This window comes from Pipistrellus kuhlii, unplaced genomic scaffold, assembly GCF_014108245.1.
Source record: "Pipistrellus kuhlii isolate mPipKuh1 unplaced genomic scaffold, mPipKuh1.p scaffold_m20_p_5, whole genome shotgun sequence".
Taxonomy (NCBI): Eukaryota; Metazoa; Chordata; class Mammalia; order Chiroptera; family Vespertilionidae; genus Pipistrellus; species Pipistrellus kuhlii.
Window position 1 is genome coordinate 54,750,343 of NW_023425551.1, and position 26,229 is coordinate 54,776,571.

At 41.7% G+C, this 26,229-nt stretch overlaps 1 protein-coding gene across 2 annotated transcripts in view; it reads right to left on the reverse strand.

Moving 5' to 3' along the window:
* Nucleotides 1-24,765, reverse strand: part of KCNQ5 (potassium voltage-gated channel subfamily Q member 5) — a 492,894-nt gene extending 468,129 nt beyond the window's left edge. For both annotated transcript variants that reach the window (XM_036414202.2, XM_036414201.2), the window contains exon 1: nt 23,700-24,765. In XM_036414202.2, coding sequence (XP_036270095.1) covers nt 23,700-24,097 — 398 coding nt within the window. In that variant the 5' untranslated portion in view covers nt 24,098-24,765. The remainder of the gene's footprint in view (nt 1-23,699) is intronic.
* Between the last annotated feature and the right edge of the window lie 1,464 nt (nt 24,766-26,229).

A 26,229-nucleotide genomic window follows, 5' to 3' on the forward strand; every position in this document is an offset into this window, starting at 1 on the left:
CACACAGGTTCTGATCCAACAGGTCCCTTTACTTGACTGAAGGTTCCTGTGTACAGATACAGCTGTAAAGTGTAGAGAGAAATAGATATCCATGTGCTTCTTTCTAAACCTTGTGGTATTGCAGACATAGGATCAGTAATAACTACAGTCTGTTCCACTGTGGGTAACTGTCATATTTGGTAAGAAAAATAAATGTTGAGAAATATTTCTATTTTTATTTTTAGAGGTCCATACATTTATAAAGTTTATTCTTAAAATAAACTCACCATTTGTTGCTAAAGTTATTTTTTACAAGTCTGCATTTTTCCCCAATGAAGGGGTGTTTTCACACATTTTGAGGATATATATATATATATATATATATATATATATATGCATTTAAACATATTGAATAAAAGTATTCTAAATGTTTAAGAAGAGATACAGTGATGGGTGGCAGAAACCCAATTATACAGAAATTTTAATTATTTTAGATTATAAACTAACAATGGGTATAGGGTGACATGGGAAACTAATGAATCCCAGCTATAATTAGATATGAACATGCCTTATACATCTTTTTCTTTGCTCATTGTCGGCTTAGTGACAGTACACCACAGGAAGTACCTGGGGGGAGTGGAAATCTCTAGAGTAATTAGGAAGAAAGCCTTCACAGGGAGGTTACTTTCTATTCAGGCTTTTCATGGGTCATAAAAGAAAAGAACATCATGGCATATGCAAGGAAGGAAACATTGGACAAACTAAAGCTTTCCCTCTTTTCTAAAGTTACAAATTATGAATGGCAAGATTTCAAAATAAGCAAAGAAACCAAGCCTATGAGCTGAGGACAAGCCAGAAATGAATGCTTTTGAGTTCTGGGTGACCTGGGGAGGGTGGGACTCAAGAACTCTGCCTGAGTCCAGCATGAAGCCAGTGGGGACCGAACCCAGGGACTTGCTACCTCTTCTGCCCCCAGGAGGAAGGTGGGGAGAAGACCAGACCCTTGGATTCTCCCCAAAGGAATTTCCACACAAATATCACCCATCTATTTGGTAACTGTCATAATAGCATTAATATTATTTGTTGTTTCCTACTTATTAAGCTTCCATTCTACAGTCTATGATAAGAACTTGAGCAAGAGTATTTGGCAGACTGAACATGCCCTGAAGCCTAGGCCTCCCCAGGAAGCTGGGAGACAGGGTAATATTCTACAACACACATTACTCAGAGAACTCATGTTCTGAGTGTCATCCTTAGCATTTGTAAAACACTCTCCATCTGCAAAACAAGACTGACCAACTTTACAAGACCCTGGGTCAGTGGGTGTTCAATATGATAAATTTGGCTTGAATGAAATCTTGCCCTTAGAGCTCCTCAGAAAATGCACATGGCTTGCTGAGAGAATGGAGATAGATGATGGGGGTGGTAGAACAGGAGGAGAGAGAACAGAGGAGAAGGTATATGTCACGTCCTCAGTACAAAAAGTCACATGGGATAGAGAGAGTTACAATAAAATGTGCACCTTATCTCACTCCTGCCCTACAGTTCTATTATCCCAAGGTCACTTCCATCAAGCCATTTCTTTTAGTCCTTTCAGAAACTTTACATTTGCATATATGCGGGGTGTATATTTGCAAATTTGCTTAGTTCTAAAATGTGTTTGTAACCTTGAAATCAATGCTTGCTGGGCATCTACAGACATGCAAAGGGCCACCAAACATCCGAGTCTTCTGATGCTCACTCTCCCAGCTGACACTGAACGTAGTTATTCTCTCTGCCTTCTTGTTTCAGCTCCCATATTGCAAACAAGGGTCCTTTCCAAGGTCTGCTTAATGCCAGGCCGTTTGCATTTTTTGGCCTTTTGGAGGGTTATTTTGCTGTTTAAATGACCCCCATTATAGCGCTGATATTCTCAAGTTCAAGAAGGATAGAATGTGCCTTCTAGAAAACTCATATCTGAATGAAGCTTATGTTAAGATTATGTAATTGTTAATTATTAATTAACATTAATAAATCAATTACATATTAAATAGCACATCTTTAAACAAAAACACATATAAAACTGGGTTATGTATTGATTGGTTGATAAAAATATGACCAAAAGACTCCATGAAGTCCAAACCAATCTTTCTTTCTTTCTTTCTTTCTTTCTTTCTTTCTTTCTTTCTTTCTTTCTTTCTTTCTTTTTTCTAATATTTTTATTGATTTCATAAAGGAATTGAGAGGGAAAGAGAGATATAAACATTAATGATGAGAGAGAATCATTGATGGCTGCCTCCTGCATGCCCAGGATGTGGAGATCGAGCCCACAACCTGGGCCTGTGTCCTGACCAGGAATCCAACCTTGAACTCCTGGTTCATAGGTTAATGCTCAATCACTGAGCCATGCCCAGGCAGGCTCCAACCCTGTATTTCTACTAGGAGCAATAATTTGGTATTCACAAATTCTTGGTTTGCAGTGACTTTATAAACCATTAAGTACCATGAATAAGGAGTATCTATTGAGTGTATTTTTTTTAATTTACAAAAGTGGATTCTTGTGTATCCTACATACAGTTTTACACCTATTGATCTTTTTCACCCAATAATTCCTTTAGAAACCATGCTATACAATGTCATACATTTTTACCTTTTTCTTTTCAAAGAATTCCATTCTCCCTTGGACAATGTTGCCATCATTGATTTATTTAACCAGTTGCTAATGATAGAGTTTTATGTTGTTTTTGTATTTTTTTTAAGTGCCAAAATAATGCTTTAGGGAACATTCTTATGCTTACATGTTTGCAAACAACACAGAACTCTGAATGAAAGAAAACTCTGGCCTCTGTAATGAACACTTAACAGCCTATGTTGTCTTTAGAAGCCATAAAAAAATTAACAGATTGACATTAATACTTAGGATGGGGATTTACCCTGAGTTTGATGTGGCTGAGAACAGGCTACTGCATTGAGGATGTTTAACAAATGCCACATAACCAGACTTCGTTGGACACTTCAGTGTCCATTTTTTTTTTGTGGGCCTATGTAAGTACGCTGCATTTGTGTATAAATCTATTCCATGACAAAGGATGACCTTTGTAAAGTGCTGTTTATCTTGTGGCACTAAACCAACCATCTTCTCTAAGGAAAAAAGCAACAGCCACGTGGCCAAAGAGAAGCAGGCGTCTCCTTTACCTGCGCTCTACCCCACACACACCTGCTGGCTGTGTTTGTAGTGAATGAAGCAGCACTGAATTAGGACCACCAGTGAGGAGAGGGGAGGGGGGTATGAGGAGCAAGGAAGAGTACTGTCAATATTTGAAACTCATGAAAATAACTGATGACACAATGAATTATTCATAAGAGTAAATAGAGTCCTTTGTTTTCTCCAAGTCACTTCTTGGCCTCAAAATTTTCCTAGCAAAAAAAGAAGCACATAAAGTACACACCAATCTCTCAATATATGCATGTGACTCATGCAAAAAAATAAAATGGCCATGAATAAGGTCAATAATTTTAAACAAATGCCAACATTCCTTTCTCCTCCTAATTCATTCTTGAAACCACTAATTTTCTAATGGCAATATTAACCATGAAGAGCTTATGAGATAAACAAAGAAATATCAGGAGGTGAAAAACAAGTTTAAGAAAATTTTAACCATTCACATTAGAAAAAAAAAAAGATATTGGGCTTGCAAAACTGGGAATATGCCTAGCCTCTCATGAAATAGGGCAAAGATTTTCAGAAGGTAAAACCAGCTCATCCTGCTGCTCATGCCTCTGCTCCTGACTCTCTTGGACATATAAGCTAGACCTGTTTCACATTTCTGTGCAAATGAATTTTTGGCTAGACATATTTACTTTCCCCTAATGAATTTGTCAAGTATGATGAGGGAGACAGAAAGATAGAGACAGCAGAGAGAGACAGAAAGAGATACAGAGAGAGAGAGAGAAAAAAAATGCCTTTGGAATTCTCATATAACATTTATATATGTTCTTTCCCACTCCCACTTCCATTTGCTCAGATTCTGGAGATATTTCTCACAAAATTTTCATATCTGGAAAGAAACCACAGTGCTGCAACTGAAGATATAAATATTAATCTGTTTCTTACTTGAACTACCCATTTATTGGAGACTGTAAAGGGGAAGTCAATATATTTTTAACCCTCAAAGACAGTCTTTCTTTAGGATTTGACTTCTTTAGAAGGAAGAAAAGTCATGGACATTAATACTTTTGCTGGTTTTTAGAAATTGTAAAAGAGAAATATTTCCTCTGTCCATACACAAAGTGAAAAGGTACTAAAATTCCTTTTAATGCAATATTCTTCATATAATAGCTGCACCAACAATAGCATTTGAAATAAATGTCACTATTCATCTTTTTTTAAACCCTAGAGATTCTTCACAAGAGGGAAGCTAGGATAGATCACAAGGCTCAACACTGAAGTCATTTCTGTGAGGGGAGTGGGAAGTCTGGGCCACCAGCACTGCCGCTGACAGCGAGTGTCTGATCCTGGCCGAGAGAGTTCACATCTCCCCAGTCTCAGTCTTCCCATTTGTAAAAGGACAGTGTGAGAGGAGGTGACCAAAGGTCCTCCCAGCTCTGCAGTCCTTTTGCTTAAATGTGGCAAAGCAGCAGCCTCTGGCAATTTTTCTCCCATGTAAGCTTTTCCCATGTATTTTAAAAATAAAAGGTATTCTAACATGTCTCTGGATTCCTGAGAAAAATCTTTTTGTTCAAACTCAGGGAGCGGTCACCAACCTTTTAGACCTCGGACCACTGGTTGGCGACCACTGGCGGGGAGAGACTCTGACCTTATATGTAATCTTGCCACTAAATACAATGCTGCTGATAAAATAAACAATGTACCATCTTAACTCCTTTATTCACTCATTTATTCATTAAGCACATATTTTTACATGGGCCTATTATTGCAGTATTTTCTACTCTGAAGAGGTAAAAGACCATATTTGGTTAGGGAGTAGAAACACTAACTGTGTGTGTGTGTGTGTGTGTGTGTGTGTGTGTGTGTGTGTGTGAGAGCACAACTCCATACTTCACACTTGCACATTTCCACATGGATCAGGCAGTAGATGCTGAGAGATATTAGAGATTTGTCCAGGGTCCCACGTGTTCAGTGTCTGGGGCTGCTAGAGCATTTCTCATTTGCTTTACCTTGGCACACGGTAGCCAGCTCTGGGTTGTGTGTGGTCCCATCTGCTTTTGAAATATCCTCCACACACCACTGTCAGAGAGAGTCTCAGAACCACACACATTGAGTCCCCCACAGGGTCTCATAAATTCCACCAGGGCCTTGGCGGCTGTCATTAACCATGTTATCCACCTCCTGCTGTCTGATCACACCCCCATAAGCCATCCCAACCTTGTTGGTAACAAAAACCCCTCTCCCTCTTCTTCTAGGATCTAGGATCTTCTCCCAATTACTTTAATCTTTCTTCTTGGGGGAGGGAGGGACTTTTCCTAAGCTTTTATATTTGTATGGACCTCCAGTTACTTAGAAAAATAAATATATATTTAGTTTGATTCTGTTGCTTCCTAATCAGCTATTCTCCCCCACGCTTCAACCACTGGATTGTCAGTCACACAGCCTAATCTGTCTCCTCCTTTTCCCCTCCTAGCACTGTGTGGTGTCTTAACTCAAACTTTTAGAACTGCTTTGCACTTATCAACGTCTCTCTTAGAGGCTGCGAGATTACTTTCAAACCAGATTTCCCTGCTTTCACAGGAGGCTCTCTGAACACCTCTCCCCTGGAGTCCTCATTCCAGTTAGACATTCCAGGATGCCCCTCACCCTCTAGGATGCTGATTTCTATGCCAGCATACTACCCGATAGGTGGGTTATTTTGGCCTTTTTCCGGCATGATTTTCCCCCCTGTGATACTGGATGTCCTAACACAGGGTGCTGCCCTGCTGGAGCTGTCCTCTCCTAACCATCGGGTTTTCTTCTAGGCTCTGGTCCCTCCTCCCATATCCCAGCTTTCTACATTATTGCTCCTTTTTATGTTTACATCTTCATTTCTCTTCTTTATAATCCTCTCATCCCCTTGCAATCCCTTCATTGACACTTGGTCCTCCTATTGATAAAATCCTAGAGCAGTTTTGTTTTGCCCCATCAAATGGGAAAGACAGAGAAGTTGAATGGCAATACAATTGGGAGAACTCATTTATAATCTTCAAAATCAGATCTTGAACCCAAGGGGCATCTGTTTTTATTTCTGGCATATTGCCCTAGTCTTCTTTCTCTCTCACAAACTCCTTTCTCTCTCCTCATCTCCAAATGTTGGTATTCCCTACACCATTCTCTCTACATTCTTCTCCCAACACCTTTATAATTTCTTTATCCATCACCTCCTTGGTAACTAATGGCCCTCTGTCTTTCTTTCCCAAAGCCTAAATAGGTTGCATGTCTACTTACTTGTACATCTGGCCTCTTCCTGAAACAAAATTAAGCAACTTTTGCTTGGTTACAGTCACATTTCCTTGAAAGATTGGAAATGTTGATTCATTTCTTTTGCCTACCAGGCTCTAATCAAAGACTAAGAAGTCCTGTTTTCCCTTTGAAATATCTCCTATTCTCTCTTCCTTCCTGTTCCCAGAACTCAGACTCCGGGCCAAGGCAATTGTCATGCTGTGTTGCTGCACCCCACTTCCTCCCAGACACTTATTCTGAGGTAACCACTAGCTTCACATATGGCTACTGAAGCAAGTCTTTAAAAAAGCATACAACAGATGCATTGTGAATAGATCATTTACATGTATTATCATGTGCTTAGGAAATCTATATTAAGATTGCTATGTGGAAAGTGACTTTGGACCAACAACAAACCAAAACAAAACAGTGGGTTCAAGTAATTGCCACTAAGCTTTTTTGGTAGGAAAAATGGGTGATCTCTCACTGATAACAGTTGTGAATTATGGTATCTACCCTTGGATTAGAGGGATATTCTGTTTTCTTCAGCACCATGTGACAATTTCTTGACTCTTCTTATTTAAGGTTGTCTAGGCGACCTCACTTTAGTACCATCTATGAACTTATTTTTATTATTCACTTCCTGCCCTGAAGCCTGGAATAAAACTCCATACCCACCAGCCCTGGAAAACGGCTCTCAGTGGCATGACCCAACTAGTTTGGGAATAGTAATTTGTAAAGGAACACACTGAGTCCAACACTGGAAGCAAAACTTCTGGAACCATGTAAGGGAATCTTTCGTGCTAAAGGTGACTTCGACTTGCAGTGGAATGCCTTCTATTCCCTTCTACTGACAGAAGGGAATAACGGGCCACAGAAGTATGGTCAAACCAAACCGGTGATCTGAATGACTGTCTAGAAGTCAAGATGATCGACACAAATGTGATGACTGAATACTTTTTTCTTTCTTTGTGTGTCTCCTGTCCCACATTGGGAAGGTCTGCAAGACCATCTCAGTGCAATATTTTTTGGCTAGGGAGGCTGCCTGGTTCCTTCGGGCTAATTCTAAACCATCTCATTGTGTTTTTCCCCTTGGTGGGTCTGAATTTAAAGAAACTTACCTTATTTTTTTTTTCTAAGAAAATATTTTGGATGCCAATTTGAATGATCGAGCTTGATAAAAATGTTGTCCTTAAATAAAGTGACTGTATTTCTTCCAGTTGTCAAGGACACCATGAATAAGAACAGATGCCCCTTGGGTTCAAGATCCTATCTGGGAGGTTATAAATAGGTTCACCCAAGGTCTTTTGTATTGCCATTCAACTTCTCTGTCTTTTCCATTTGATGGAACAAAACAGAACTGCTACGGGATTATATCTGGCATACTAAATTTAAGACTAACTTAATGTCACCTTGTAATTCCTTAACCAGACTGCCTATCAACCTCAGAAATACTTCTGAAAGGGTTGGGTTGTAATCTTAAGAAGCTGGATCAAGAGTACTTTAGGGAACAGAAGGAACAACCATTCTTAAACCTGCTGGCCTTAACCTTTACTCTGAAGTGCTACTCTCTAGTTGAAGAAAAGAGTCGTGTTCACAAGCCTGACGAGAGTTAATCAAAATCAAATGGGAAGGAGTATTTCTACAATGTTCCAAGAACACGGTTTGTGGAGGGCACTCAAATACTGAATAAAGAAAGAAAGAATACATAAGTGAATGAGTGAATTCTAGGCCCCATGAAAGGCTGGGGATAATATTTTCCTTCCATGTACTAAAATAAAAAAGTTAACAATATTAGAAACTTAGAGTATATACTGAAAATAAACAGGCATTTCATTTGATTAAGAAACAACAGTAACACACCTTTAGATTATATTATTGTTCATAAGACATTTTAGGGAGGAAAAAAATAACATCCCCTCAAATAAGCATCAGTTCCTTTTCTATTTTTGAAAATACTTTGGAGCAAAATAAACATACTCAGAATGTTTTATTAACTAGAACATTTAGTTTAACTAGTTTAATTACTGCTCTTTGAAAATTACTATGATCAGTAGGAACTCCTGTGTTTGGTCTCTGTGTGGGAATGCCCTGAGCAGAATGCCCGCCCACCTGCACCGGCAGCTGGACACCCAACTCCAGACTTTCTCAAGGGTTCTTGAGAACTGGCATTCATCATTTCTCCATATGGTGATCCTGGAGTTTACCTTGTAAATCCCTTCAATAGGAGCAATAGCTAAATGCTGCTGAAAAGCGCCAATCTTTGCTTTTATCCGAAGTCAGCTAAAAGAGATGTTTTTTTGTAGCTCAGTAGATGATAAATTAACATCCTTCTTGAGAGAGCAGGCTGCATTTTCTTTCCAGTCAGCCCTATAGTTGCTACTCAGGGCCATACACATAGCATGAGGTCAGATACTGAACAAACATTGAAGAGTTATGTCTTAATTTTGCAAATCAGAAATCTAAGAAATGCATCCAGTCACTCAAAACACAGCAAGAAGGATCTAAATTTTCATTGCCACCCAGTCCTAGATTCAATCAGGTGTGAGAAACAGGTTTAGAGAAATGCATTCCCTAAACTTGGTTACCATTCTATAAATGGTTAAAGGAATAGCATTCAAAAAGTCTATACTTTGGAAAAATACAGATAATTTCCTATCCCATATATAGTCTTAAGACAACTGCATTTTGAGCCCATGCTTTAACCTCCCAATTAAATAGGAAAACTGCAGCTCTTTGCAGCCAAATTATAGCTCTATTTTTTGCCTCAGTAAGTGAGAAAACTCATAATGACTATTAATAGTCTATGAAAGAAAAAAATTAAAAATATATTTTTATTGATTTTAGAGAGACAAAGGGAGAGAGATAGAGCAAGATAGATTCATGGATGAGAGAGAAACATCAATAGGTGATTTCCTACACCCTCCTTCCTGGGGATAAAGCCCAAAAACCTGGCATGTACCCTGACCTAGAATCGAACGGGTACTTCCTGGTTCATGAGCCAACAATCAACCACTGAGTAACATTGGCAGGGCTATAAGAGAAATATTTTTAAGTTAACTACTTTTAACTAGATTACAAATATATTTACACTTCTTTAATGTGCCTTTTTCTACAATAATTCCATCTAGAATAAAAATAATTTCTAATGTATTTACCAACTGTATACAGCAGTCAACTTCTAAAATGGAAGGTATGATCTATTCACTGAATATCTGAGTATCCCCAGATTTCAAAAATAATAGATATTTAAAAACCTGAGAGCAATTTTAAGCCCTCACTTTATTTTCTAAGAAATTTGAACCTAACTAAAACTCCAAGAAAAGTTCTCTCTTCACCGTCTTTCTAGTGGCCTCTGTTAATTGCTGCGGTGTGATGTTTAAATTAGGTGGCCCAGTCTACTTATGCAGTGCAGTCTTGGAACTTACAAGCAATTATAGGGTCAATGCATCTCTTGATTAAAAGCAGACAGCTTTAAGAGGAAGAGAAATCAAATTATATAACATGGTTAAAAGAAATGAAGAAAAACGCCATTTCATAAAGGTAGATGCAAAGAGAAGAAGGAACAAATAACTAACAGTGATTTAATTGGGGGGTGGGAGTACAACAGGACATGTGGGAGAAAGAAAGGGAGAAATATCCAGGAAAAAAATGTTTATGTGGGAGGAGAGACAAAGAAGAAATATATTTATATTAGTGTGATAAAACACACACACACACACACACACACACACACACACACGTATTTTATTTATTCATTTAAAGAAATAAAATCCTGTAAAATCAATTTGAAGCAATGTTGCTATTGATATATTCAGCCATTATGAAACTTAAATGAAGCAATTGCTGGTCTTTTAAAAAGTGAATCGTAGGTATTCTGCAATGAAAGTATAAGTTAGGAATTTAAAATTCTCAGGAAATGGTATTAAGAAGCTATTATTAGCAGTCAGGAACCTCAGAACAAGTTCCTCTATAATTTAAATGGGGAGAATTTAAGGAAATTCTTGTTTGGGAAAAAAAAAGTTGTAGCTATAAGCTTTGTGAATTCTGATGAAAAACAAGGAATAAAAACTGCTTGATGACAGAAGATATAATACAAGAAAAGAGAGCATTTTGATTTCTTTAGGTGTAATTTTTTATAAAGAATTAGATAAATGATTCAATTAAAAGACAATGCAAAAATGTAATTAAAAGCTAAAATACATGGTCCAAATAATAAACACTATGGGAGGCAAATAAAGCAAAGGAAATAAGCCAGAGCTACCAGGAAAAACTTTATGGAAAAATTAGAACATGAACTCATTAGGACTTGAAGACAGAAACAAACAGTCATAATACTACAAAGTTATATATAATTCTTTGGTACTAGGTTATAAGGGATTTTAACTATCAATCTTTTTTTTTTTTCCAACAAATATTTACCATGCATATACAGTAGATACTTGAACAACATTGTCATTTATTATCATCTATTTATATAAAAGCCTAAGTGATCATTACAATGGAATGACTGGAATGACCAGAATGACCAGAATGACTAGAATGACCAGTCACTATGATTTGCACTGATCACCTGGGGGCAGACGTTTATTGCAGGAGCTGTCCACAGGCCTTGATCGCCAATGGGGCTTGTCTACGAAACTCCCAGTCCCTCCCTCTTGCCAGCAGGCCCCTGGGCTGGGACAGGGAACTAGGGGTGGGTGGTAGTGGATGCAATCCCCTTCCGAGGGGGACCAAGGGCCAGCTCCTTCCTCAGGGACAGTGGCCAATCTCCAGGGTTCCTCCTCAGGTCTCTTCCCTAGCCAGAGGCCCCAATTGACCCACCACAGTGGTGGTTGGCCCCTCTCCTTGGCCAGCAGGCCCCAATTGCCTGGCCTGTCAGCCAATTTCTTGGTCCTTCCCTCTGGCCCTGGCCAGCAGTCCCAATCGCATAATCGGGGCTAGAGCCCGGGCAAGGATGGGGAACCGGGGTTGGGTGGTGGCAGATGTGGGTGGCTAGGAAAGGAGGTGAGGAATCATGCAGTGGTGGAGCGCAGGTGGTGAGGGGAGGAGGAGGCTGGGAGGTGAGGAGGCAGGGAACCTGATGGGCTCTGATCACTGGCCAGGCCTAGGGACCCCACCCATGCATGAATTTCATGCACAGGGCCTCTAGTTTCAGTATAATGTTGATGAAAAATAAGAATCCCAACCAGAGCCACTGTCTGTGCAGTTTGCACTTTCCCCTCATGTCCCTGTGGTTTTCTCCAGGTACTCTGTTTTCCTCCCAACCTCCAAAGACATGCATAGGAAGTAACTTGGTGTGTCTGCATTGTCCTAGTCTGAGTGTGTCATTATGTGTGAGTGTTGTGTGTGTGTGTGCACACACCAGGGTGAGTTCCCATCTTGTGCCTTGAGTTGCTAGGATAGGGTCTAGCCACCCAAAAACCTGGACTGGAATAAGTGGTTTGGAAAATAATTATCTTACTTGTTTTTATTAATCTATCTTAATATATGTATAACCCACTTTTTTCAATATTTAATATTAGAAATGTTTGAGTCTTTATTTAGAAGTGTTGTTTTTGTGACCAGAAATATGCCTTAGGCGCTTAATTCTTATTTTAATTATATTATAACTTTTATTTATTTCAATTAGGTTACTTATTTCAATTAGGTTTCATTATACATTGTCTTCCTTAAAGTTGAAGTTTTCAAGAATCTATCAGCAATGTCAAGTGAGGACTTACTGAACTTACTATAATGCTAAGAGCTATACTATACCCAAAAGCAGTTTTTGTAATTATGTTATACATATGATAGGAGGAGGCCTGGCCCTACAGATACCATCCACAAGAAAAATATAATGGCTCAACCTGCCTTAGTTCAAAGCCCTATTCTTCCATCAACTCAGTTGTCAGCGTTGGACAGATTATTGAATTTTGCGTTACCTCAGTATTCTGGTCTGTTGAAGGGAGATGATGATACTAATAGTACCTCCTGGGGCTATTCTTAGAATTAAAAGAGTTAATGTGTGTAAAGCATTTAGAACAATATCCAGCAAAAAAATTCAAAATTAAAATGACTAATGTTAGTGACAAACAATCTTCTTTCCCACTGTCTATATTTCATAGTTGACTATGTTTTCAAACTCTCTTAATATCCTTGGTTCCATGACCACCTGTCCATCTTTTTGTCTGGTGATCCTGTGCATCTTGCTATCTATTCCATTTCATTCCCTTTCTCCTCTGCTTACACTGTGCATGTTGGTAATCCCTAGATTTCTATCCATGAGCTATTGCCCTCTCTCTTTACATAGACTTATCTATTGTCTCTACTTTTAAAAAAATATAAATATATTTTATTGATTTTTTTACAGAGAGGGAGAGAGATAGAAACATCGATGAGAGGGAGTCATCGATCAGTTGCCTCTTGCATACCCCCTACTGGGGATGTGCCTGCAACCAAGGTACATGCCCTTGATCGGAATCCAACCCAGGACCCTTCAGTCTGCAGGCTGATGCTCTATCCACTGAGCCAAACTGGTTTCGGCTGTCTCTACGTTTTAACATGTTTTAAATCTTCATCTACAGCTGCTAGACATAAAAAGTTGGAAGTTCCACAGTCACGGAAAGCTCAGCATCTCCAAAGCTAAACTCATTTTATTATTCCCAACATTTCCCTCAACCTGTTGTTCCACCTGTATTCTTGATCTCGGTTAATGGCTCCATTATCTAGCCAACTACCCAAAGCAGGAATAGGGAAATAACAAATCTTTCCCTCTTCCTCAACTTCCACATTCATTTATTCATTAATGTTCTATTGCCATATCGTAGTTTTCTTCTTCATCCATTCTACCATTGTCCCAGTCTAAGTCCTAATTATACCTTTTCTAAGTTCAAACAACAGACTCAAAATGGATCTCCTACCTCCAGTTTGTTCCCTTCATGCCATTATTCATAGCATAGCTGGCAGAGTATCAATCTAAAATGGAAATTCAATGGCATTATTACCTGCTTAAACCCCACCTACCTTAAAAACTGTCTATCAGGATAAAATTCTGGAACTCTAACATAGCAATATAGCCCTCTACCATAATACCTGTATTTTTCTTTCAATTTTTAATAACAGCTACCATGTTATGTGTAATTTTATACATATGCATTAAAATATTGTGATACCTTGATGTTATACTATTATTCCTATTTTATAGATTAAGTGGATAGTATTGGAAGCAACTTGCTCATACTCATCAAATGGATACTAAAGGTAAAGTTGATCATTGAATTCAAGTCTAATCATCTTCCCCAGTGGAATTTCTTTGAAGTCAAGGTCTACATCACTCCCTTTTTTGAACCACCAGCCTCTAGCCCATTAACTGGTACACATATGGCTGTTAATTAAATATTAAACTCAAATGACTATTTAAAAGAGAAAAATTATAACATGATCATTATAAAAGGTTATCCTGACTGGAGAAGAAATAGAGAGTCTGGAATTACCTCACAGGTACTATAAATGGAAATAAACACTTTGGCTAAGTTTGTAAAAAGTTTATCTCTTCATATATACTTAAATTTAAATATCTTTCAGATTAAAATATAATCTCTACATTATCAGGAATAACTTTCTGATTCTTTTTATTTTTAAACTAGAGGCCCAGTGTACAAATTCATGCACATTGAAAGAAAATTCATTAGAAGAAATATCTTAACATTGCTATTTGCCCTTTCTCTATAATAGCAGTGTCTAATTTACAATTGACAATGACAGATTGAAATACACATGTGTGATTGGTACCAATGAGAGTTTTATATGTATGGCACATGCGTGAGTCAACTTATGTAGACATAGAATAAACTTGCTTAATTAGAGCTGCTTTCTGATTTAGCTAAACTTTTTTTCCAGGCCAGTGAAGCACCCCCACTTCTCTTTCAGCTAATTGTTAAGCCACACAGTAAATATCAACATGAAGCAGATTATTATTGTAGCTCATATAGGGAGACAAAAGGATAAGGTATTTAACTGTAGCAGTGTTTCACTATATCCTGCGCAGTGAGAAAACCTGGAGTCATTTTCAAGGTCCACCATTTCTCACTTCTTTTCAGTCAGGTCAAGTTTCTAAACTGTCTAAATCTCTGTTTTCTGGATAATGACAAGAAAATAGGATTCCATCGAGTCTCCTATCTACCTTCTCCAGGACTTCTATGAGGATCAAATGAGATGAGGCATGGGAAAACAGTTCTCAGACATTTAGTTAAAGTGTAAAATGTTTGCACCTGGCTGTTAAGCAAATAGTGTTCCTGGGTTGAAAAAACTGCTAGGAGGCTAGTTGCTAGGGAGTGGAAGCCAGACATTGCTACGTGACATCACTACATCATTACTAGGTGTCCATAGTGACTATTTCTGGGCTGGGCTGAATTGTGGGCCATATTTTGTGTCATGGGGTCGTGGCACCATTGCCTGCAATTTGATGGGCTGTTGCTCCAGGGGGTGGCGGGGCTTATGTGTTGCTTTATCAGTGCCAGGTCCACGGTACCATCTTTGTAAATGGTCAGTGTACGTCAAGGCAGCTCCTTTGTTTAGCATCTTCCCCTGGTGGTCAGTGTATGTCACAGCGGCTGGTCAGATGGTCAGAGGGACACTTAGCATATTAGCCTTTTGCATTTTATTCAAATATCTTATTTACTTTTGGAGGAGCAAGAATAAGATAAATGTAAATATTTGTAGTGCACATATATATTATATAAATATATGTTATATATAATGGAAAAAAGTTTAAACTATTTTTAAGTGTAGAAATAGATGACTTTGGTAACATTTAGGAAACTCATTCTGACAAACTGGTAAGAAAGGATCAAAGGATCATCTGAAACTCTGAGACACATCAAGAAACTTCAATAATTATTTAAAAATGCAGTTGTGTGGCAATCTATCTCCCAGGTTGCAACTAAATACCATTTCAAACAGAATACTTACAAATGATTGAAGAAAAAGGAAATTAAAGTGTAAACATCTATAAATCATTAAACATAACTATGAATTATGGCTATTCAACAATTGGACTTTAAGTAGTTTCTCACCACTGAGTTGGGATAAAACATGCTCTCCTGGTATATTCATCTGCCAAAATAGCCATTTGCGATTAAAAATTAAAACTGGCACCATTTCTTCAGAAGCCATAATCAATAGGTTGCTGGCTGTCTTCCTTGATTATAGTGTTTCTTGTATTAAGACTTCATTCCATTTTGAAATAGTATTTTCTTACGTTTTATTTCTTTTAGGTAATCCTATTCCCAATACTAATATTTTTAACACTTTCCAACAATTATAATTATATGTTCCTCCAATACTATAGCATTGTTTAAATTTCTGGAAACAAATTTCAAGGGTACATGGAGCATTTTGCTAACAGGGTATAAAGCAAAATAATTTATATAAAGCCTCTCTACATTATAAGAAATCTGTGATTTTTAAGGAATGTGAAAGCAAAAATGAAATGTGAGCAATTTCTATAGACTGAATTCAGAATAGAATGTATATGTATACAGCAAAGCTTTTCATTGGGTCTAATTGAGCCTGGACACAGAGTGGTCAACCAAGCAAAATTTCACCTTCTACCAGGAAAGCTGTAGTATATTTTGAAGATTTGGAGTATCAGTAAGTGAAACAAGCTGTATGCATGGGGGAATCTTCTTTGTGGCAGACATCGTTCCGGGTGCTGATGATATTGCAGAGAACAAGATAAAGAGTGCCCTGGACTTCGAGGAACTGGGTAGAGTTAGGCAATAACGGCTTCCTCCTCCAAGCGGATGAGTGATGTGTTTTGTTGAACTCTCTTTTAGAAAGATCACTTTGGCTACTACGTGGCATAGATCTCCCCAGGAGTTGGAAGTAAAGTTAAAAGGACCAATTAGGGGGTAACTCTGAAGTTCAGAGATTAAGGAAGAGAAATGATAAAAAATAAAAAATAAAAATTAAAAAAGGGCAAAGGCCAATAGACATGTGAAAAGATGCAAATTAAAATGACAATGAGATGTCATCTTACACCTGCCTGAATGGCTAACATTAATAAAACAACAAACAGGTGCTTGCAGGAATGCAGAGAAAAGGGAACCCTAGTACATTGGTAGTGGAAACTCAGACTGGTGCAGCCACTGTTGCAAACAGTGTATAGTTTTCTCAAAAAAATTTAAAATGGAACTGCCATTGATCCCTCTTCTAGGAATATATCCTAAGAATCCTTATACACCAATCAGAAAGAATATTTGCACCCCTATGTCACAACAGCATTATTTACAGTAGCTAAGATCTCGAAATAGTCCAAGTGCCCATCAGTAGATAAGTGGATAAAAATTCCTGTGGTACATTTATACAGTGGAACACTATGCAATTATATAAAGAAGGATCTCTTACCTTTTGAGACAGCATGGATGGGCCTGGATATTATTATGCTAAGTGAAATGGGCAAGTCAGAGAAAGACAATTATTCACATGATCTCACTTATATATGTAGAACTAAATAAACCGATGAACAAAATTGGTCCAGAGATATGAAGGCATGGAACAGACTGACAGATTTCAGATTGAAGGGAGAAGGGATGGGAAGAGATTAACCAAGGGACTAGTGTGCATATGTGTATAGCCCATAGATATAGACAACAGAATGGTGAAGGCCTGGGGTAGGGTAGGGGCTGGATAGAGGTGGAGAAAGAGAGGGAAAATAGAGAACATCTGTAAGACTATCCACAAGTTAAAAAAGAAATAAAAATAAAAATCAGCAATAACCTTACCATCCAAAGAAAATCACCAATACTCTGTTAGTATATGTTCCAGGCTTAAAAAAAAAATCAGATATCTTCATATTACAAATACTGTAGGTAATCTACAATATCCTCTATCATCTTGGCTGGATCATAGACACTATTGTCCTCATTTCACAGATAAAGATTTAGAGACTCAAAAGGGTGAAATGACTTATTCCAAATCACAAAGCTAATTAGTGGGAAAGTTGGGTGCAAAGAAATTGCTCTTCTTTTGGCCCCATACTTCTTCGAACTTAATTCTATCAGTATATTCCAAGAAAAATAAAAATGCATTGGTAGTTCCTTCAGCTTTTGTTCATTCAGAAATTCCTCTATGGAACACTTCCAGAGAACATTATTTACTTACTCATTAAGCAAGCATTCACTGAAACTACACAAGATAAAATACAACATGCTAGGTCCTTGGGACTCAGACATAAGTATATTTTCTGTATGGGGAGCTCACCTTCCTGTGGGAGAGACAGACCAACTAGCACACAATGACAATACAGTGGAGCAAGCACCATCATAATGACATTCCTAGAGTAATGGAACCTGAGACAGGGGTAACTAAATCATTCTGGCAGACAGAAAGCAATGCTCAAGAGCAAACTGAGGCTCATGAGCCACATGCATCTCTTCGGCCCCATTGAGTGTGGCTCTTCCACAAAATACCATATGTGGGTGTGCACGTACAGTATGATTGAAACTTCATGGCCCATGTGCAGAAATCGGATTTCAGCTCTCAAAAGAAATTTTAATCGTTGTACTGTTGATATTTGGCTCTGTTGCCTAATTAGTTTGCTGACCATTGCCCAAGAATAAGTGATCTTCAATGGTGTTTTGAAGAAATAGTAGGAACTGGACAGCCAGAGTGCAAGAAGAGGAAAGAGTTAAGATAACAGCATGAGCAAAGACATGGCAGAGAAGCATAGGAGAGTAAGTCTGAGGCTCAGGGTAAAAATTACAGAAGAGATTAGAAAGATGGGCAGAGGCCATGTCATGAAAGGTCTTGTGAGCTATTCCAAGAAATTTGGAGTTAACTTACACTACTATTTCACTTTCCTAAATCTTAAGATTCTCAATCCACTGATATCACATTTATGACCTTCAGTATTCCATTGAAGTTTCTGTAGCAAAGGCCATCAGTTACCTCCTTCATGACCAAGCCAATGACATCTTACTCGCCACTTCTAGTCCTTTCTACAACACTGGAAAGTGAAGACTACAAACTCCTTCCTCTGCTTTTGTGAAAATGAGGTCTCCTGACTTTTTCTTTGGCCTTTTGGTTGCTGTCATATTTTTCTGTGGACTCTTAGTCTTCCACTCACTGCTTCATGTTGGTATTCTCGACTCTTTCCTCTGCCATGTCTAGATCTTACTCTGCATCTCTGAGCTAGCTCACTCATTCTACCCATTGCCTTAATTACCACAGAACTGCTAGAGGTTTCCAAACATGAATATCTAATCTAGACATCTAGATTAAGATCTATATTTATAAATGCATGCATTAATTCAAAAATATTTTATTTAGTTCTCCCTACTCATCAAAAATAGTTCTTGTAAGAGACCAAATGTACCTGGTTCACAGTTGTGCTTTTACTACTTAAAATCTCCACCTAAATGTTTTACAAACATCTGAAACTCATCAAGTCCAAATCTAAATTCACTATATTGTCTTGAAAATGTGCCCCTCACCCTTTGTCCCATATAGTACTGGTTTGGGGTACCTTCATTCTACACATCACCCAAATCAGAATCATCTTTCTCACATTACACCTCAGGCTGGTGAAAACAATCTGCCAATTCTACCTAATTAACATTTCTCTAATTAAACTCCTCCTTCTTGTCCTCACAGTTACTGCCCAAGTTCTTTAGGTAATCATCTCTCACCTTTCTTGAACAGTTCATGACACATAGATAGTCAACAGATATTTGTAGAATGAATTTATAGGTTAAATAATACAAGAATGAATGGAAAACTTGGACAACCACTATCATCTTTTCCCAAGACATACTGACTCCATTTTTGTTGTTGTTTATCCTCACCCATGAATATTTTTTCCATTGACTTTTAGAGAGTGGGTAGAAGGGGAGGGAGGGAGGGAGGGAGGGAGGGAGGGAGGGAGAGAGAGAGAGAGAGAGAGAGAGATGTTGAGAGAGAGAGAGGTGAGAAAATTGGTTGCCTCCTGCATTTGCCCCACCTGGACCAGGGATTGAACCTGCAACCCAGGTAAGTGCCCTTGGCCAGGAATCAAACCAGAAATTACTAACTACTTAGCAGCACCAGTCAGGGCCATACTGACTTCATTTTGCACCCTTTGATCCATTTACTGAACAAATGAAAGACAGATCTTTCCAAAATTTGTATCTGATTACATCATTCCTTTGATTATCACCATTCAATGACCACTAGTGCCTACAGGATAAAGACCAGATTCCATGGCTAGCATCTAAGGCCATCTAAGTTCAAGTTCTCTACTCTCTTTTCTTGTCACTGGGTTTATCCTGAAAATACTAAACAATATCTAGAATTACTGTGTTGATTCACAATTCCGTTTTTATGCCCAAGCTGTTTTCTCTACCAGGATTTCTTATTTTCCCTCGCTTTTACCACTTAAAAATTAACTACTCATTTGTCAAAAACAGTTCACTCCTCACTTCCTCTTTGAAGCATGTGCTTACTTTTCTGCCTTCATTTCTACTTCCCTCTCTTTTCTCTTGAGACTTTGTACTTACTTTTATAATAACTCAGATAATGTTGTTTCATACTTGTTCACAAATTTCTAGTCATTTCATTGTGTAGTCATTTTCACTCCTTGAGAATGGAGGTTTTTTGCTTTATTAATTGGGGATTAGTACATAGTAGACACTCACATGATTACAGATGGGTAAATGAATGAATGAATGAGTACATGGTGAAGTGTCATAAAAATATTTTAATCAAGGGAATGATATGATGAGATTTTCATTTTAGGGAGAACATTGTGGTGTTAAAATAGAGCCCAAAGGCTGAGAACAAAAGCTAGATGATTAAGTAGGAGAATATCCAATAATCGAATGGAGAAACATTGAGAAACAACAAGAGCTAGTGGCAGTCATTAAGGAGGAAAGGGAACAGATTTGAAAAATATTTGGAAAGTGAACACATAGAATTAAGTGATCATTTGAATGGCCATTAGGAGCAAGTATGAGAAAAATGAAGGCATCAAGGATAACTTTCAGGTTCCTAGCTTGGGTGACTAGACTATTTTTCTAGTTTAAAATATCTTTAAATTCTAATTCATGATGTTACACCAGACAAAGATACACTGTACAAAGTGATGAATTACATGTATCTGCCATAGTTTCCCATGCTAATTCTGAAAGCACATTTGATGCATAAGTGCAAATCATGTATTCCTCTACTACCACCATTATTGTAAACTTTTCCTAAAAAGAGGAGGGATTAAAAATAGACAACATTTAAAGAACTATGTCACCTCATAGTTGTATAGCTTGTCTATTAAATAAAGAACAGCTGAAGACAGGAAACACCAGGAAACATAGTTGACTGGTAAATCTTAAAGAACAGTAAGGGAATGGACTTCCTAATCTCCACTAATTTATAAAGATTGGAAGCAAGTATCTGAAGTAAACCTCTCTTGTTCTTGCCAGCATTCTCATCAGGAGGCTAGGATATATATATACTTTACACCACATATTATACCATTAAAGATACCATTATAATAATGATTTTTGCATAATTAATAACACGTCCTTTTACCTGAAACAGAACTTTAAACACACTTTTCTTACTTCTTGGCAGTGAAAACTTGGGTCTACCAACTGAATCCATCCCTGAAGTACCTCATTAATCACAGCACACTTGTTCTTGGCAAGAACCTTAATGTGCTACAAAAACTGTTATTAAAGTAAGATTTGGGGATTCCCAGGCTGGCAGGGAAATAGTTACGCCCCCTCTAGAAATAATTTTCTTATAATTTCCTTTATTATGAATAGTCTTGTTAGACTCACAGCTCAAACTAACTTTCCTTTATTAATTTAAAATCCAACTATTCTAAAGCTCATTTAAATCATACGCAGCAATTGCCAAAGATGGCCTGTACCCCACAGTTGGCTATAGTCGCACCATCTCCCAGGAAATGATACTCACTATTCGTTGCATTAATGTGGACCTAACACCTCTATCTAAATGCTCAATCAAAAGTTACAATTTCACACTCCGGAAATGTAAAGTACAACGTTTCACATTAGCATATTGTACTGAAAACTACATCATTTATTTCATATCTGCCACTAAAGACATTGATAGACTGGTTAAACCTAAGGAACAGAGAATCATCTAAACTTGAACCTCTTACTTAAAAAATCATTAGTCAAAATTTAGAAATTCTGTAAGGCCGTAGAAACCTGCTAAACATGAACACACTGGGGGGGAAGGGGGAGAAGGGGAGGAGGAAGAACGTTGTACCCATTTCAGATTCAAGAGCAACACATAGGTCATACAAAGTGTGAGCACCAACAAAGTTTGTCTCTAACCCTCTGTGAATATACAATGCATAATTTACCTCCAAATTAAAGGCCACGAAAGGCATCATAATGTAAATTTCAAAGCTATAAATATTTTGAGCATACTCCTTTTATAAAGAGTCATTATCCATACAGTATATATTTTGCTGCCAAAATGAGTGCAGATCATTATTGCTGAATGTTTTAGTAGATCCTGACAGCTCAAAATTATTTATCAGGCTCATTAGGTAATAGGATTCATTATATATCAACTTGGAGGAGTTGGACTAAAAAACATCAGTAGTGTTTCTCTCTGTCTATCATTTATTAAAGTAACCACATCTAAATCGATGTGAATCTTAAACGAGTGAATAATAAATGTTATGCCTTTTGATATAATAATAATACAACACAAGGTTCTCCTTGTGTATGTTGTAAGATGGAAAGTTGGCTGGAATGTTCTACCTAATGCTACACGTTCACATCAATCTGGGACTGTAAAAATTTCCAGACACCAGAGCCCCACGGATTGTAGACTCCACCAATTTCCTGACTCTTTTCATGGTCAAATTCCAGGTTCACCTATTTACAAAACCAGCCCCTTCTTCCACGTGACTTCAAAAGAAATTTCTGTAGGGGCCAATCCTCTGTCCCAGGTGAAAGCTATGTTTGCATGGCAGGCCTCATTTCTAAAAGAAACCTAGCTCACACTTTCGAAAAAACAGATTTACTTGGAAACAAGAAAGTACCAGTGGCTGCTACTTTCTCTACTGGTCTCCTAAGGCTGATGTCTCTGTATTTTATTTTCACATAAAAAGACAAGAAGAAGGGGGGAAAAAAAGAACTAAAAAGAGAGGAGAATAAGAAAAAGAAGGGAAAAAGAATTAAAAGAGCGTCAACTGCCTTCACAGGTCCAGATAAACCTAACTCTCACAGAAGACTTGAATGAATGGACGTTGTGGGAAAAACAGTAGTAAACTTTAAAGCCACTGAAAGGTTTTAAATGCCTGAGGGGAAAATAAACATTTGCTTCCAATCATTTTCTCATTAAGCATTCCCTGCTAGATGGCGAAGGCTTACTTAACACACATACACACACACACACACTTTGACTCAGCGCCACAAATGTCCACTTAACCCACTGCCTGAGCCCTGTCCTGGGCGGCCCCCGGGCGCGCCTGCTGTTTGCACTTGGGCCGGGGCTCCCGCGTGCCAGCTTCCCCCGTGGCCTCCGCCCCTTTGGTGGGAGCATCACCTGGCCCGGCCCTGCTCTCCTCCTTTAGACCTGAGCCACCTCTGCGGCAGGAAGGGCTGTGGGCACAGAGGGGCACAGACACATTTCCGTTGGTGGCGGCAAAGGTGGTGGCAGCAGGGGTGGTGGCGGCAGGGGTGGTGGCGAGGCGTGTTTCCGGGCGCACTTAAACCCGGGTTCCCCCCCAGCCGCAGCTTCCCCAGCTCCGCCCCTGGGACTCTCTGCACCCGACGTGCCGCCGCCGCCTCCTAACCCCGCCGTTACACTCTCACAAGCCTCCCTCGGGCGGGCACACGTCCTCCCCGGGCATCTCCCAGCTCCCCGGCGCCCCGCTCCGTCGGAGTTTATCCGACGGAGTGGACTGTCTCTCGGGACCTAATCGCTCCCAATTAACCGCGCGGCTCCAGTCGGTCCCACGTCCGCCTGGCTCCCGCCTTGGGTGCCTCGAGCTGCCCGCCAGCTCAGTGGGTGCGCGGAGACGGGGTCCCGTTTGGAGAGGGGTGAACGAGCGGAGGGGCTGCGGGGGGTGGAAGACCATCAACACGTGCAAAGAAATAAAAGCCATCACGTGTGCGCGCGCGAGTGTAGGTGTGCGTGTATGTGCGTGTATGTATGTGTGTGTGTGTGCGCGTGTATGTGCGTGTGTGAGTGTCCGCACGCGCGCGCACCGGGCCGGGGCGGGGGCGCGGAGCGCGTCCCGGGGGAGCGGCCCCCCGCGGCGGGCGTGGCAGGGGCGGGGGTGGGGGCGCGGGGCGCGGGTACTCACACGAACGCGTGGTAGACGAACGCCCAGCCGCGGGGTCGCTCCAGCACGTTGTACAGGTAGTTCTGCAGCCGCCGGTACTTGGCGTTGCGCCGGCAGCTCTGGCCGCTGCTGTAGGAGAGCGGCTTCCCCAGCAGGCTCATCCGGGCCCCCTGCTTGCCCCGGCGGCTCTCCCTCAGGCCGCCGCCGCCGCCGCCGCCGAGCGCGGCCGCGCGGGTGCCCAGCAGCAGCAGCCCGTCGCCCCTGGCGGCCGCCGAGTTCAGCAGCACCCTGCCCCGGCCCGACTCCACATCCTTCATGCCGCCGCCCGGGCGCCCCCCGCCCGCCGCCGCCGCCGCGCCGCTCTGCACCCGGAGCCCGGCGGCGCCGCCCTCCTCTCCTCCCGCGTGGTGGCGGGGCATGGCATCACCACGGGCACCGCGAGGGGGGCGCCCGCGCTGGCGGCGGGGGCAGCGGCCTCATGCGCGCGGGCGGGCGGGCTTCCAGGAGGAAGCCGCGGCGGGCGGACCGGGGCCCCGGGCCCTCGACTTCGGGGGTGGGGTGGAGTGGGGGGGGGGGGAGCCAAAAGCTTCCAAACCGCCAGGGGTTTCGGGTCTGGGGTGCAGGGGGTGTACGGAGGAGGGAGAGGAGTTCCAATTCTTAGCAGCCTCGAGCTTCGAATTCGCAATCCGGACCTGCTTGGGGCATCCCTCGGAGGGTTTCTCTCGCTGCCCGCGGCCACCGCTCCCTCCGTCCGAAGTGTCCCCGGGGCCGCACGGGCGGTGCGGGGCGCTCCGAGGCGCGCTCCCACGCGCGCACACCCAGCCCCAGGCTCCCCCTTTCCTCTCCCCCTCGGCTTTCCACGCCCAGGATGCGGCCGCCCCCTCCCCCGGAGGGGACGGGGGGGGGGCTGCAAAGCTCTCTCCTCCGAGGCGCAAGTTTGGTTTGGTCCCCTCCCCCCGGGGCTTCGGAGCTGTCCGGGAGGTTAAGTCTGCCTCGTGCCCAGAGGAGAAGCTGCAGATGCGGGTCGCCGCTCTCCCCTCCCGGCGCTAAGCCGCTGTGCCAGGTCCTGCCATCCCTCTGGAAGGGGTGTGTGCAGGGCTGTGTGCGCCGGAGCGGCCCGGCCCTGCCCTCCAGGTACCAGTCCGTCCCCGAGCGGGCGCGCCGGGCCGCGCTCTGGGCAGCGGCCGTCGAGTCCCGCACGGCTCCCCGGATCCTGGGCAGTTTCGTGCGGAGCCCCGCGGGGCATTGCTGCCCGGAGAAGGCGAGGCGGGCACCGAGCACCTCCCCGCGGCTCACTCCATCGCAGGATCAGACAGCAAGCCCGCGAGTAAAACTCTGAATCCTCCCCAGCCCTGGGGTGCAGGATCGGGAGGGGGAAAGACTCCAAAGTGGCCCCTCCGAGGGTGAACACCTCGCCTGGGGGCTCTGCCTGACAGTGCCGCGTAGCCCAGGAGGAAACAAACAAACAAACAAACAAACAAACAAACAAAACGCCCGGTTCCCTCCTTCAATAAATTTCCATTTAAGTCCGGGAAAGTGTTAAAACTGCGAAGTCTTGAAGAGGCGGCGAGGGCCCTAGGGTCTGGGAGAAAATCCTGGAGGGTGGGGAGCCCAGGACACCAGTATTTTGGGGTCCCCACCCAGCTGTAGTGTTGCTGTCACTTACACGGCGAGGGGCGCGCAGGGAGCTGGGACTGGCTAACTCACCCCCCCCCACCACCACCACCACCTGGGACACTCGGGTAGCCCAGAGCGAGCGCCCTCGGCCTGGAGAGAGGCCACGGTGCCACAGGCTGCCTCTGGCCTCTGGCTGCCAGCAGTTCTGTGTTATAATAAAGTCGAAGCAGTGACACATCCCAGTCAGCGTGGGGACATTGAAAGGACCCCGGCTTGGGAACTCCTAAGAGAGCAGACCTCCCCTCCACACCCCCAGCCCTAAAGAAAAGGATCCCTAAGTTAAACGGAAGAAAAGAAAGGAAGCCTCCACCACAGAACCATAGCACAGGGTCGCCAAGTAGTGATTCCATTGCGCCTTCTTCCTCCCACCAGACAAAAACCCCAGGCAGGCAATGCTAGAGCAAAAGTCTTATTTCTGCTGTCTCCTCCCCTCGGAGAGACTCTCCCAGTTCTCAGGTACCTCCACGCCCCCGGGATGGCTCCTTTCTGCCTCTGGCAGTAGTTCCCTTTAACTGTTTTACTTTTGCTTTTTTTATTGTTACTGCTATTATTTTCCTGAAGCCCTGGTGCCTGCCGGCTCCGGCCGCTGGCAGGACTCTGCTTTCCTTCCCCCCTCTTCCCCAAGCCTGTCCGTGGCAGCCACTCGCTCCAGGCAGCTGGCACAGATGCCACTTGGCTGTGTGTGCGCCAAGCACCAATATACCCAGAGTCACTCTCGCTTTCCCTTATTACCCTTCACACCCACGCGATGTAGAGGTGCAAGAGCGATTGCTCCATGCTCTGCTATTCCAGGCAGATGCAGAGAGCGCCCTGGAGCAAGTTTTCCAATCCTATGGCTGCTCGAGGGCCCGGGCTTCTGGCTGGGGGGGGGGGG